Raw genomic sequence first — 13,644 nt, forward strand, 5'->3', positions numbered from 1 at the left:
CCAGTGTCTTACATGGAGATGACGATCAATGCTTATTTGCTGCATAAATGAATGTTTCAATGAGTACACACATTAAATTTTATTTAAAAATCACAGTATGGGACTTCCCTGGTGGCGCAGTGGTTAAGAAGCTGCCTGTCAATGCAGGGGACACGGGTTCGAGCCCTGGTCTGGGAAGATCCCACATAACACGGAGCAAATAAGCCTGTGCGCCACAACTACTGAGCCTGCGCTCTAGGGCTCGTGAGCCACAACTACTGAGCCCGCATGCCACAACTACTGAAGCCCAGGCTAGAGAAAGTCCGCACACAGCAACGAAGACCCAACACAGCCAAAAATAAAAATAATAAATTTATTTTAAAAAATAAATAAATAAAAATAAAAATCACAGTCATGAAGTCCTTGTTTTCTTGAGCTACACTGAAAATTTATGGTGACAAATAGAAAATGGACTCAATTCTAGAAAAAACTAAATTCGTTTCAAAAGAAAGACAATGATATTTCAGATTTGATTTATTCCTTTTCTCCTTTGTTTATTGTAAACTGTAAAATATATTTTATTGGTTTAAATTACATATAAAACTTCATTACAAGATAAGGGGCTGCACTTCAGATGCTTCATTAAAATATATGCAAACTAGAGTTTAGGTGATAAATGCTATAAAAATTCAAGGACCTGCCCCCTCAGTCAAATTTCTGGGAGTTCCATAATTTGGGGCGTGACAACATATCACCTACAAGGTGAAATACAAGTTGCTGCACCTCATACCACCTAGCACAAAAGGAGAAGCACAATGTTTGGTTAGTTTTCTTGGATTCTGGAGGTAACACATAAAGTGTGCTACTTTGACCCATCTTCAGAGTTGCCCATAAGGCTGCCACAAGTTCAGGACACAGTAGAAGCCACTCTACTACTTGGGCCTTATAATCCAGCATATCCAATGATGGATTATTTAGTGTTCACGGCAAATAGTGATATTCTAGGGAGTGTCCGACAAGCACTAATATGAGAATGACAGTGCAGGTCTCTAGAATTTCTGAAATATCCATGCTCTGTTCTGCAAATAACATTCTACTTTCCAGAAACAATTTCTGGCTTGCTACTGGGCGTTGGTAGAGGCTGAATGCCTAACCATGGGACATCAGGTGACTATGCAGCCTGAACTTCCTATCATGAACTGCATTCCTAGCCATAAGGGTTGGGCATGAGCAGTAGCAATCTATTATCAAATAAATATGGTATATAAGAGATCAAGTTTACCCAGGTCCAGAATAAGTTGCATGAGCAGGTGGCTCAGACTCCTTCAACACCAATTCCTGTTGCCTTGCCTCCTCCACCTCAATCTGTGCCTATGCCCACCCGGGGAGTCCCTTATGACCAGGTGACTAAAGAAGAAAAAACTTGAGCCTGTTTCACAGATGAGTCTGCACAACATGCTAGTACTACCCCAAAGTGGACAGCCCCACTCAAAGGTGATCCTGAAGGAAGGTAGTGAAGGAAAATCCTTCTAGGGAATAGAACTTCAAGCAGTACATTTGGTTGTCCATTTTATCTGGATTGAGAGAGGCCAGAATTATTAGATCAATATCTAAACATTCATGGGGGCAGTTACTAATGGTTTGGTTGAATAGTCAGAGACTTGGAAGGAAAAGGACTGGAAGACTGGTAACAAGGAAGTCTGGGAAGAGGTATACGGAAGGACTTCTTTCAAAATGGATACAGACTTTGAAGATACCTGTGTCCCCTGTGAATGCACAAAGGGCATCCACTGTAGAGGTAAACAAAATAACATGCTCTACGGATGTCAATCAAACTCTTTCTCCCCAGTCAATGCTTGTTCAATGGGCCCACAAATGAAGTGGCTATTGTGACAGAGATGGAAAATATGCAGCAGCTCAACTGCCAATGCTACTGCTGGGTACCTAATCTGTCAACAGCAGAAACCAATACTGAGTCTCTGATATGGAAGCATTCCTTAGGAGGACTATTCAGTCACCTAGAGGCAGATTATTTACACTGGACCTTTTCTATCATGGAGAAGGACTATATTTGTCCTCACTGGAACAGGAACATATTCTGGAAATGATCTGCCTTTCCTGCCCATAATGCTTCTGTCAGCACCACTATCCACAGGCTCACAAAATGCCTATCTATTGCCTCGGCACTCTAGACAGCATCATTTTCAATCAAGGTACTCATTTTGCAGCAGCAGAAGTACAGCAATGGTCTGTCTCCCCCAGTAGCCAGAATACATGGGTCTGATATTCAAGGCGTGGAAACAGGAGTGGCTCTTCTCACTGTTATACTTAATAACTCATTCACAGAATTTTTACTTCCCCTCCCTAAAACTGTGAGCTCTGCTGGTTTTGATTCTTAGTCTTAGATATTGTCTAGCTATGGAAACACAGCAACGGTTCCACTGAATTAGAGACTTCCACCTGGCCACTGAACCAAAAGGCAGGAAAAGGGGTTATTCTACTGGCCTGAGTGATTGATCCCAATCACCAAGGAGAAACTGAGTTGCTGCATACAACGGGGGCCAGGAGAACTACATCTGAAGCCCAGGGGGTTCATTTAGGTTCCTTGTAGTACTTTCAAGTCCGCTGTTAAAGGTTAATGGAAAACTTACGGCAACCAAAAGACGGTGGGTGGTGTGGGCAGGATAATTAAGGATCCTTCAGAAATGAAAGTTTTGTACCCATCATCAGGTAAAGAATGCAGAACAGCTGAAATTCTGGCTGAGGGCGGAAGTACTGAATGGGTGGTGAAAAAAAGGAAGCGAGAGATACGAACGATGGGCTTGTGACCAGTTACAGAAACAAGGACTATATATTGTGTGTATGTCTGGAGTTGTGTAAATGTTAACCATTTTCTTCTTCCCTCTCTTCCCCATACTTATTTTATATATAAGTTGTTGGAGGTGAACTTTACAAAGTAGTTTGTAGTTAATAGAATATTCAGAGTACTGTGATGGAATATATAATTAACAGCGAGTAATGACTGTTGGGACTGTGCATCTCCTTATTTTGGGGAGAGAGTAGGAACTTCTTTACTTATATGAACAATAGCTACATCTTGGTAGGTGGAAACAGAGTTGGATGGAAGCTCAAATGTGTTCAGAATGAAAACTGAGTAACCAAGAGAGTGGACTGTACCATTTATTTATTGCCTCTCAAGTTCAAATGTATTTGCTCTCAGTTTCAAATTTACTTTGTAATACAGCATCTGGATTTAGTCAAGATTCTCCTTTGGCCAGCTGGAAATGTTAAAGCTCTGTCAGTAAAGGGTGCTAGTAAAGGGACACCGCAGTAGGAAAGTATTCTTTGCTCTGCTGGGTATGTGTGTGTAAAGCAAAGGGAGGTCCTATCTCCAGCCTCAGGGCCCATCTGCACCCTGGGCCGGGTTGGGGTGAGGGAGGATTTTATTGCTTACCGGTCCTGGTCAGAGGATCTCTTCCTGCCAGCCTTGACTCAGTAACTGTGGACAGCTCTGGCCCAGGGCAACCAAGTGAACTTCTCCATTAGCTACTGGGCTACAAGTAACATATTCACCAACAAGTTCTGTATTTCAGTTTTGGGGAGAGGGCTCCCCTTTCAAGTTTGTTCCTTCCTTGGGTACTCTCCCTTAGTTCCTTTATCCTTCTTAGTACCTAACTTCTTAAAGTAGTTAATAATTCTTTAAACTGTCCCTGTTCAAATTACTGTGTGGTTTCTGTCTACTCACTGATAAGGGAGTAACAAATACCTTAATATCTAGAGAAATAGGCTGTATTTTTATAACCTAGAAAACTACTATTATTCCTTCTCTTATACTAGGTAGTGTTCATATCTGTTGATTACCATAATGATCATATCCCAACACTATTAAAATGAACAGAAGCCAAAAATTATTTGATGCTTAATATATGCTAAGCGTTATTCTACGTATTTTATTTGTATTGACTCATTTAATCCTAACAATAACCTATTAAAGTATCTCTCAAACACAAAATATAAATCTCCTACCTAGGAACTGCTCTCTAAATAACGATTAAATAGACTTCTACAATCATGTTTGCTGTGAAGTTCATGATGGTTACATTTAAGCATTCCATGACTTTGTTTTAAAATCTCATACTATCAGGAGTTCCCTGGCAGTCCAGTTGTTAGGACTTGGTGCTTTCACTGCCGTGGGCCCAGGTTCAATCCCTGATTGGGGAACTAAGATCCCACAAGCTGAGTGGTACAGCTCAAAAAAAGAAAAAAACAAAAAAAAACCTCATACTATCAATTATTTAAAAGATAAACTTCATTGTCTTGATCACAAACTCATGGTGAATTATTGTGGTTGATTAATGGCTACATAAAGTCCTTGACTATTCCTAATAGCAGAAAAGGGTGATAAAATATTCAAAAGAACGATACTAATAATCTTAAAATATAACTGTAGTATCAACCCAGCTTATTCTGTGTCAGTAGCTAACTCATTACAAATCACTAAAGTGACTTTCAGAAACACAGTGGAAAGGAACAATACCCAAAAGGCTTAAATAACCAAGAACTATTATGTATTTTATTTGTAAAAACAGTCAACAATATGTTTTATACTACTCATCAAGAAGTACAGATTTCATTTAACCAAAAGTTGATGATATATAGTTCCAAGAATAAAGACGTGGCTTTAAAAATGGCATCAAAACTGAGATGTCTCGTACCATCTGTCAAGTAGAATGTACGCTGACACTTAAATTTAATAGTTTTGCAACTAAATTAATTTACCTGCAATTAGAAGTCTTACCTTAAAAGCCTAAAAATCTCTTCTCAATATTATTGGGAAAAAGTCACCAAAAAATTACATTTTTACCAAATTATAATTTGAGGCCCCAAAATCTTAAGAATTACTAACAGACCAAATTCTCTAAGAATACTATATCTGATCATCTTTCCAACCACTCTTCTTTTACCTAATAATTCTGATGGTGATAATTAACAATTACTTGTAACAGCCAGGCACTGTTCTAAGAACTCTCTCTCTCTCTGTATATATAAACTCATTTATTACTCAAAGCTGGCCTATGAAATACATCCTATTATTGTCCCTATTTTACAAATGAGGAAACCGAGGCACACGGGGATTAAGTAATTTGCCCAAGAAGTATTATATAGTAGAGCAAAGACATGAACTCAAGCAGTCTGGCTCTAGAATGTCAACTTTTACAGAGTTCCATTGAGAATTTTGAGTAGTTGCTTGCTATAACCTCATAAGGCACTTAAATAGGTTCTATTATTATCCTCTTACATACAAGAAAACTATAATTTGTCCAAAGTCATAAAACTAATAAGTGACAAAATCAGGATACTAGCCTAGTTCGCATTACTCTAAAAACCAATTTCTTAACTATAAAGATATATTGCCTCCCTATAACTAACAGCAATGAATGCAAAACCATCAGATAAATGAGATCAAATCTCACATACAACTAAAGATCAAATAGCAGTATAATATGCCATGGTGTAAACTATAGATTATACCCCCAAGAAATATGAAATATCAGTTGATTCCTGCCAAGTACTTCAAATAGTACCAAAAAGCAAGGACATTTCTAAAATGTATCACTTACTAAGAGAAAATACACATCTACATAAAAATAGTTTAACATAAGAAATAAAATAACTAGTTGTAATGTAACTTTGCCTACCACATACACTAAGCAGCAAATGTAAACATACCTGCAAGGAGGCAAAACCATGGAGTCTTTCATAAGCACAGATCCAGAAAGCAGGATATACCAACATCTGGCAATAGTTTCTGAACTGTTTAAATGAACAAGTAAATAGATGAGTAAATAAATACACACATTCACATGTATATGGATTCAGTACAAAATACAAAACATGAAAAATATTCTAATAATATCATAAATCATTAAAAATTAACTCTCTTTGGAAATTTCGCCTGTTGCCTAAGGTTTCATACAGACCATGTTCATATCTTACATAATCACTAGCTTAAGATATAGACTTCAGAAATGTATGTTTATTAGCTCTATCTTATTAATTTATATCAGTAACTTCCCATTCCTCATTTTTGTGTACTGGATCACCACATTTGATGAAGATTAACTTAAATATTGTACTACATGTGCATATTAAAAAATTCTATTTCTGATAACTTTTATGTATATTACAAGTTTATTGTATATTAAAGACAATACTGTTTGGAATTCACAAGTTTATCAATGTTCCATCTTCACGTTCAACTATAATTTGGATCTACCTCTTTCTCTTAAATTTTATTCTGACAGAAATACATTAAATGCCTATCCAATCTTTCACTTTATGTGTGTTTGAGGGATAAAAGAATATCAGATGACTTAAGTCCATCATCATTTTTAGTTCAGTTAAATCTCCAATGGAAACCGAGAATCTTGTTAGATGTTACTTTATAATCTAATCTTTTTCTCTTTCTCTCAAGTATTTTTAATTTACCATACCTAAAACTTCAATTAATTCCAATATGTAGACAATTCTAATTTTATAAAACAAACATTTCCTCTGAGCTGGAGAAATGTATATCTATCTGGCTATCGACTTGACATGTTAGCTTGTATATCTAACACACAACTCAACCTCAACATGTTCAAAATCTACCTATCATTTCTTTCAAGCTTCATTTTTTTCACTCTCCATGAATAGTACCATCCTCCACTCAGAAAACTAAGCCTCCAAACCACTCTACATAGCACCCAGGGTGAGCTTTCTGGGTGAATCCTATTGCCTACCATAAGAAAAAAGTATCATCAAATTTCCAGAAGATACTTTAAAGTTCTTTATATCCATCCCTTCCATCTTCACAGAAGGAAGATACAAATGGCTGAAAATCTCCTACTTAAGGTTCTTTGTTTGGAAATTCTACTTTCTAATTTTTTTGAAACATGACTTTTGCACAAGAAGGAATAAAATCAGTAAAAGAAAATTCTGCCCAAAATCAAGACAGAAGAAAGTTATGATTGGATGCTACCATAAGCCTCTAATTTTTATCTCACTTTGCTGAAACAGTCACAAAGTTGTCAGTAAATTCTACTATAAACAGAGGAAAAATCCTGAAATTCACTCCTACCACCAAGAGAGCCATGCCAACTCACGAATCAGAAACTGTTCAAACCTTGCAGAGAATTTCACTCTCAGAGCAGTTTGGCAATGCATCTGATGAGTAAACACAAGGAAAGTGAAAGTCTTTTAACATGTGGCCATGCTATCTCCTTCCTCTTTGCAAGCAAATGAATCTAAGAATAATCTAGCCTAGAGAAGAGTGGCATATTTAATCTTGTCAGATCTTACCCCTTTCAAAGGCTTCACACTGCTCCTAAAATAAAGAACAAAAACTATTAAGGTGGCCTCCACCTGGCTCTCCACACCCCTCTCTTCCTGTTTCTTCCTCTCTGCTAGTGGCACTGAACATAGTGGTTTATTTTCACTCTTTCTATCATGCTGCTTCCCAGTTAAGGTCAACTATACACATTCTTTTCTCTGCTTCCACTAATCTCTGAATTTAAACTCTTTACTTAATTAACTTCCACATTCATTTTTTAGAAATTCCTTTGTTTATGATTAGCCAAATATAGATTTGGGTAACTCTTTATATTAATTTTTAAACAGCTTAACTGAGGTATAATCAATATACCACAAATTCACTCATTTTAAGTGCACAATTCAATGACTTTTATGATATTGAAAAGAACTGTGCAAACATCACCACAAAGAGATCTCTTATGCCTTGTTTGCAGTCAATCCCTGCCCCAGGTAACCAATAACCTGCTCTGTCTCTATAGATTTGTCTTTCCTGGACAGTTCGTATAAATGGAATCATGTAATATGTGATGTTTCTATCTTGCTTCTTCCATTAAGCATAATATGTTTGAGGTTCGTCCATGTTGTAGTGTGTAGCAGCATTTTATTCCCTTTTACTGCCAAATAGTATTCACTATATAGATGCAGAGCATTTTATCTATCCATTCACTGAACAATTTAATTATTTCGAGTTTTAGACTAGTATGAATAGTGCTACTAAGAACATCTATGTACAGTCTCTGCACGTGTTTTCATTTCTCTTGGGTAAATATATAAAAGTGGAATTACTGGGTCATATGGTAAAATTTTAAGAAACTGCCAAACCGTTTCCTAAAGTGGCTATACTTACATCTGCACCACAAATATATGACGATTCCAGGTGTCACCATATCCTCACCAACACTTGTTATGTCTAGCTTTTAGACTGCAGATACTTTTTTTAACATCTTTATTGGAGTATAATTGCTTTACAATGGTGTGTTAGTTTCCGCTTGATAACAAAGTGAATTAACATATTTCCCCATATCTCCTCCCTCTTGCATCTCTCACTCTCCCTATTCCACCACTCTAGGTGGACACAAAGCACCGAGCTGATCTCCCTGTGCTATGCGGCTGCTTCCCACTAGCTATTTATTTTACATTTGGTAGTGTATACATGTCCATGCCACTCTCTCACTTTGTCCCAGCTTACCCTTCCCCCTCCCCATGTCCTCAAGTCCATTCTCTACATCTGTGTCTTTATTCCTGTCCTGCCCCTAGGTTCTTCAGGACCTTTTTTTTTTTTTTTTTTAGATTCCATATATATGTGTTAGCATACAGTATTTGTTTTTCTCTTTCTGACTTACTTCACTCTGTATGACAGACTCTAGGTCCATCCACCTCACTACAAATAACTCAATTTCGTTTCTTTTTATGGCTGAGCAATATTCCATTGTATATATGTGCCACATCTTCTTTACCCTTGACTGCAGCTACTTTTTAAAATATATTTTTAATTGAAGTAACACTGGTTTACAACATATGTTTCATATGTACAACATTATATTTCTACTTCTGTATACCCTATAGCACGCTCACTATCAAAAATTTAGTTTCCATCCATTACCATACAAGTGATCCCCTTTACCCATTTCGCACGCCTGCAACTGTAGCTATTCTAATGGGTGTAAAGTGAATATCTCATTAATTTTTGTGTGTGGTGTAAGATAAGAATCTAAATTAAGTTTTTGCATATAAATACTCAATCAACCCAGCACCATTTGTTGAAAAAACTATGCTTTCCCAATTGAAATGCTTTAGTACCTTCATCAAAAATAAACTGTGCACATCTTAGCTACATAGCTACAAGGCCATTAAAAAACAAAAACACAGAGGGCTTCCCTGGTGGCGCAGTGGTTGAGAATCTGCCTGCCAATGCAGGGGACACGGGTTCGAACCCTAATCTGGGAAGATCCCACATGCCGCGGAGCAACTAAACCCGTGCGCCACAACTACTGAGCCTGCGCGTCTGGAGCCTGTGCTCCGCAACAAGAGAGGCCACGATAGTGAGAGGCCCGCGCACCGCGATGAAGAGTGGCCCCCGCTTGCCACAACTAGAGAAAGCTCTCGCACAGAAACGAAGACCCAACACAGCTAAAAATAAATAAATTAATTAATTAAAAAAAAAAAAAAAAAACACTTAAAAAAAAAAAAAAAAAAAAAAAAAAAAAAAACAAAAACACAGAAACTGTTTATAAATATAATGGTTTATTTCTGGGTTCTAAATTCTGTTCCACTTATCTATAAATCTATACTTTTCCTTGATAGCACTTAAATATGTGTAGCTATTTTAATTAACTTTCTCTCCCCCACTATATAATAAACTCATAAGGACAAATCCTGTGTCTTCCCACCACTCTACACCAGGCTAAGCATAATGTATAGCAGACAAACATTTAATAGTAAGTGAATGAATCAACAAATGAACAAATAAAGCTATTAAAAGCCATATGAATCCAGTAAATACTTAGAAATAATGACAAACGCAGTGTGCAATGAAACACTGAACTTAATACCATTTCTCTATACTAGCTGCATATAAATAATAAAAGAGATCACTGTTGCCAAAATTTTTGGAAGAAAAACAGAGAAGAATATCTTCGTAATCTTGAGGAAGGGAAAGATTTTGTTTTTTTAAACAGGACATGAGAAGCACTAATCACAAGCAGAAAAATTAAGAAAGTAAGAAATTTCTTTTCTTCAAAAGATGCCATTAATAGAGTAAAAAAAGCAAGCCACACAGTGGGAGAAGATATTCACAACTTATGTACCCAACAAAGGACTTAGATATAGAATTCATAAAAATTTTCTACACATCAATAGAAATAAGATAGCCCAACTAAAAAATGGTCAAAAACTTGAATCAGGAGATCATAAAACAGCTAACCAAATAGCCTATAAAAACATGAAAACCATTCATCATCATTAGTAAGCAGGAAAACAAAAAACAAAATCAAGAGATAAAATGAAATACATATTTTAGATTCTAATGTTACAATCTCCTGGGACTTCCCTAGTGGCACAGTGGTTGAAAGTCTGCCTGCCAATGAAGGCGACACGGATTCGATCCCTGGTCCAGCAAGATCCCACATGCTGCGGAGCAACTAAGCCCGTGTGCCACAGCTACTGGGCCTGCGCTCTAGAGACCATGAGCCACAACTACTGAAGCCCACGCGTCTAGAGCCCGTGCTCCGCAACAAGAGAGGCCACCACAATGAGAAGCCCACACACCCTTGCAACGAAGAGTAGCCCCTGCTTGCTGCAACTAGAGAGGACCTGCACTCAGCAACGAAGACCCAAGGCAGCCAAAACTAAATAAATAAAATAAACAAATTTATAAAAAAGAAAAGAATCTCCTAAATTTGAGCATGTGCATTTCCAATGCTTTTATTCTTAAGAATATTCCCAAGAAGAATGAGTAAACAGAGGTACAAAAATGCAGGAATAAAATATTCATAGAAACTTACTATTCATGATAGGGAAAAACTGGAAACAACTCTAATATTTATTAATAGTGGGAAGGATAAACAAATTATGTTATTTTCACATAACTGTATACCGTAAAGAACTGAAAAAGAATGAATGCAAAAACATGGAAGAATCTCCAACATTTGTGAAGTATAAAAAGCCTGACCAAAAGATTTTTATCTATATGAAAGTCACAGAGACAAAACTAATCTAAGGTGACAGACATCAGAACTAGATTACCTTTCCAAGACAGCTGACTAGAGCCTTCTGAAGAGCTGATATGTTCTACATATTCACTGCATAGTAGTTACACAGGTGTATATATTTATTAAACTTCGTTGCACTGTACACCTTCTGTGAGCTCTATGTATATTATATTTCACAGTTTAGGAATATGTTTCAATCTCCTCTACAGAAACTGTTCCAGAATCAAATGAATTTCAATGCAAACAATCTAAATTTTAAACATTAATTTAAGCTAATTATGGAAATACTTACCAAAAAAGAACTTGATTGCCACTGTATCTCTCATAGCGTGCTCTTGCAGACATTAATCTAACATATTTTTTAAAAAGTAAAAATTTTTTAAATTATTTTATTTGAATTGTTTCAAAAATTGTTATAATTACAACAGAAAATGATCAGATCTATCACTAAATTTTTCACTAGAGTTTAAATATATGATCACACACACACATAAATCTGTTGAATAAATTTGCTTCCATTTAAAAATACTTTACTACTAATGCCCTATTTTTTTCTTTCTTCTTGATACACTTATTTGACATATACTAATATCTAAATTATGTTACACAGAAAACAGAAAATAATAAATTCCAAACAGTTATATTTAGAATCTGGTCCACAGCCAGAAACTTAAAGAATAGCCAGAAAAAGTGATGAGTAAGCTGGTCATGGAAGAAAAACACAGTTTAATAAAAATATTATGCAAAGTTATAATAGTTAGTGCTTACAGCACTCAAAAGTATTTTTACAAATATAATCACAATGATACAAGGTAGCAGGAGAGAAAACTCATTTTACAGAATAGAAAAATGAGGTTCGGAAAGTTTACGGGTACTGTCCATAGGAGCTTATGCCAAATCGAGAGTCTTGCTCCTTCCACTTTAATATAACACTACATCATACCATGCCCATCTCAAGCATTTGATACAATAAATATCAATACAAACTACAAAGAGAAAGTTCTGTTTTCACTAGCTAGCACATACTGAGCACTGCACTTTGCTTTAAATATTCTCATTTAATCTTCAAAATGCTGTAACAAAGGTAATCTTTTTATCCCTATTTTATGGAAGACAAAACTGCAGCTTAGATGTTTAGACCTGCTCAAAGTCTCAGGGCTAAGGAAAACTGGAATGAGAAAGGCCAATTTCTTTGCATATCCTATAAAAAGCCCCTAAATGATTTGGTCCCTGCAACTATCTATCCAAACTCATTTGAATAACTCCTTAGCACATGCTCTTAAACACAGCATCACACTTACCTAAGCTGATGTTCCCTGAGATTTGATAATATTTCCATTCCATGAAGATAAGAATAAATAGTATTTAAGTCCTGTAGAACAGAAAAGATTTTAGATTAATTTTCAAATATACTTTTTAAAATATAATGATATCCCACAATTCTGATTTTAAGCAAACAACCATTTATGACACAACTGTTAACTACAGAAGAGTCACAAAATCTCTGAATTACAATAGATCTGAAAAGGTTTAGAAGAGTTCCCTCAACTCACACAGGAACCCCTCCTCAGTATGGCTGACAACCTCTACTCAAACAACGCAGAAATCAAAAACTCATTATTTCATATAAAAGTCTATTTCATTTCTAAACAGATGCAATCTTTCTTCTTTAGTGACCTCCAAATATTTGAAAACAGTTATCCTATCTTCTTTTAAGTCTTTTTTTTTTTTCCTCCAGATAACAAAGTCTAAATATTTGCAGGTTCCAGATCTTTAAGCATCCTAACTGATCTCCTCTGGAGATGATTCTGTTTGTCAATATTCCTCTTAAAATATGATTTTCTAAAAAAAACCCTCTTTTTAAACAGATTCAAGGTGGCATTAATCTACCACTAAACAAAACTGACGTCCAATGGGACAATGCTATTGTTCACTTTCTGAAAGAACTGGGGAACATTTCTCTAGCCCTCATTCAGATAATTAGATATTAATAAACCCAAGTTAATAAAGTATAGTAGTATAGTATAACCTCAGCTAAGAGCAATGGCATAGCAAAAGGAAAATGTGGAAGCAGGGAACATTCCTGACAGAAAAGAGTATTTTACCACAGAATATTGGTGCACAGTGATTATAAAGAAGCTTAAATTCTCTACGTAAAATTTACCTCCTTATTCTCTTACAAGGAGTAATGCCTTTATACCAGGGCACACTGCTCCCAAACACTACTCTCTTTGATATATAACTAGACAAGAGAATTATCAAATGACAGAGAGAAAAAAAGAAAAGACACATAAGACAACTTTTTTCCCCAATATGCTACTAAGACAACAAGGAAGCTCTAAGAAAAAAAGCAATAATCTCTGATTCCAAAGCTTACAACTGCCAATTAACCATGATGGATTCAATGACCACACACATCTCTGCTAAATCCTTACCAAAATAAGAGGGAAAAAGATTTTTAAGTATATATATATAAAAAAAAGAGATGAATAGATTAAAAGAGGAAACCACAGCAAATGAGTCTATAGACCTAAAAAAGGTCTATAAAATTCTATAAGACAACAGATGGAGCAGTGATATGATGAACTGTACTTCCAAAGAG

The 13,644-nt window shown here is 36.0% G+C and overlaps 1 protein-coding gene across 11 annotated transcripts in view; it reads right to left on the bottom strand.

The window, feature by feature from the left end:
* RAPGEF6 (Rap guanine nucleotide exchange factor 6) overlaps nt 1-13,644 on the bottom strand; it is a 235,557-nt gene that overhangs the window by 197,796 nt on the left and 24,117 nt on the right. For 4 of the 11 annotated variants that reach the window (XM_059917007.1, XM_059917003.1, XM_059917008.1 and 1 more), the window contains exons 2-6: nt 12,344-12,414; nt 11,335-11,391; nt 7,321-7,345; nt 7,145-7,185; nt 5,710-5,793 (exon numbers count right to left, since the gene is read on the bottom strand). The exons of 2 other annotated variants lie outside the window; for them this stretch is intronic. In XM_059917007.1, coding sequence (XP_059772990.1) covers nt 5,710-5,793; nt 7,145-7,185; nt 7,321-7,345; nt 11,335-11,391; nt 12,344-12,414 — 278 coding nt within the window. Of the gene's footprint in view, nt 1-5,709; nt 5,794-7,144; nt 7,186-7,320; nt 7,346-11,334; nt 11,396-12,343; nt 12,415-13,644 lie in introns of those variants that run through there. 5 more of the 11 variants (XM_059917006.1, XM_059917011.1, XM_059917004.1 and 2 more) reach the window with 2 other exon arrangements.

This window comes from Balaenoptera ricei, chromosome 3 (assembly GCF_028023285.1).
Source record: "Balaenoptera ricei isolate mBalRic1 chromosome 3, mBalRic1.hap2, whole genome shotgun sequence".
NCBI lineage: Eukaryota > Metazoa > Chordata > Mammalia > Artiodactyla > Balaenopteridae > Balaenoptera > Balaenoptera ricei.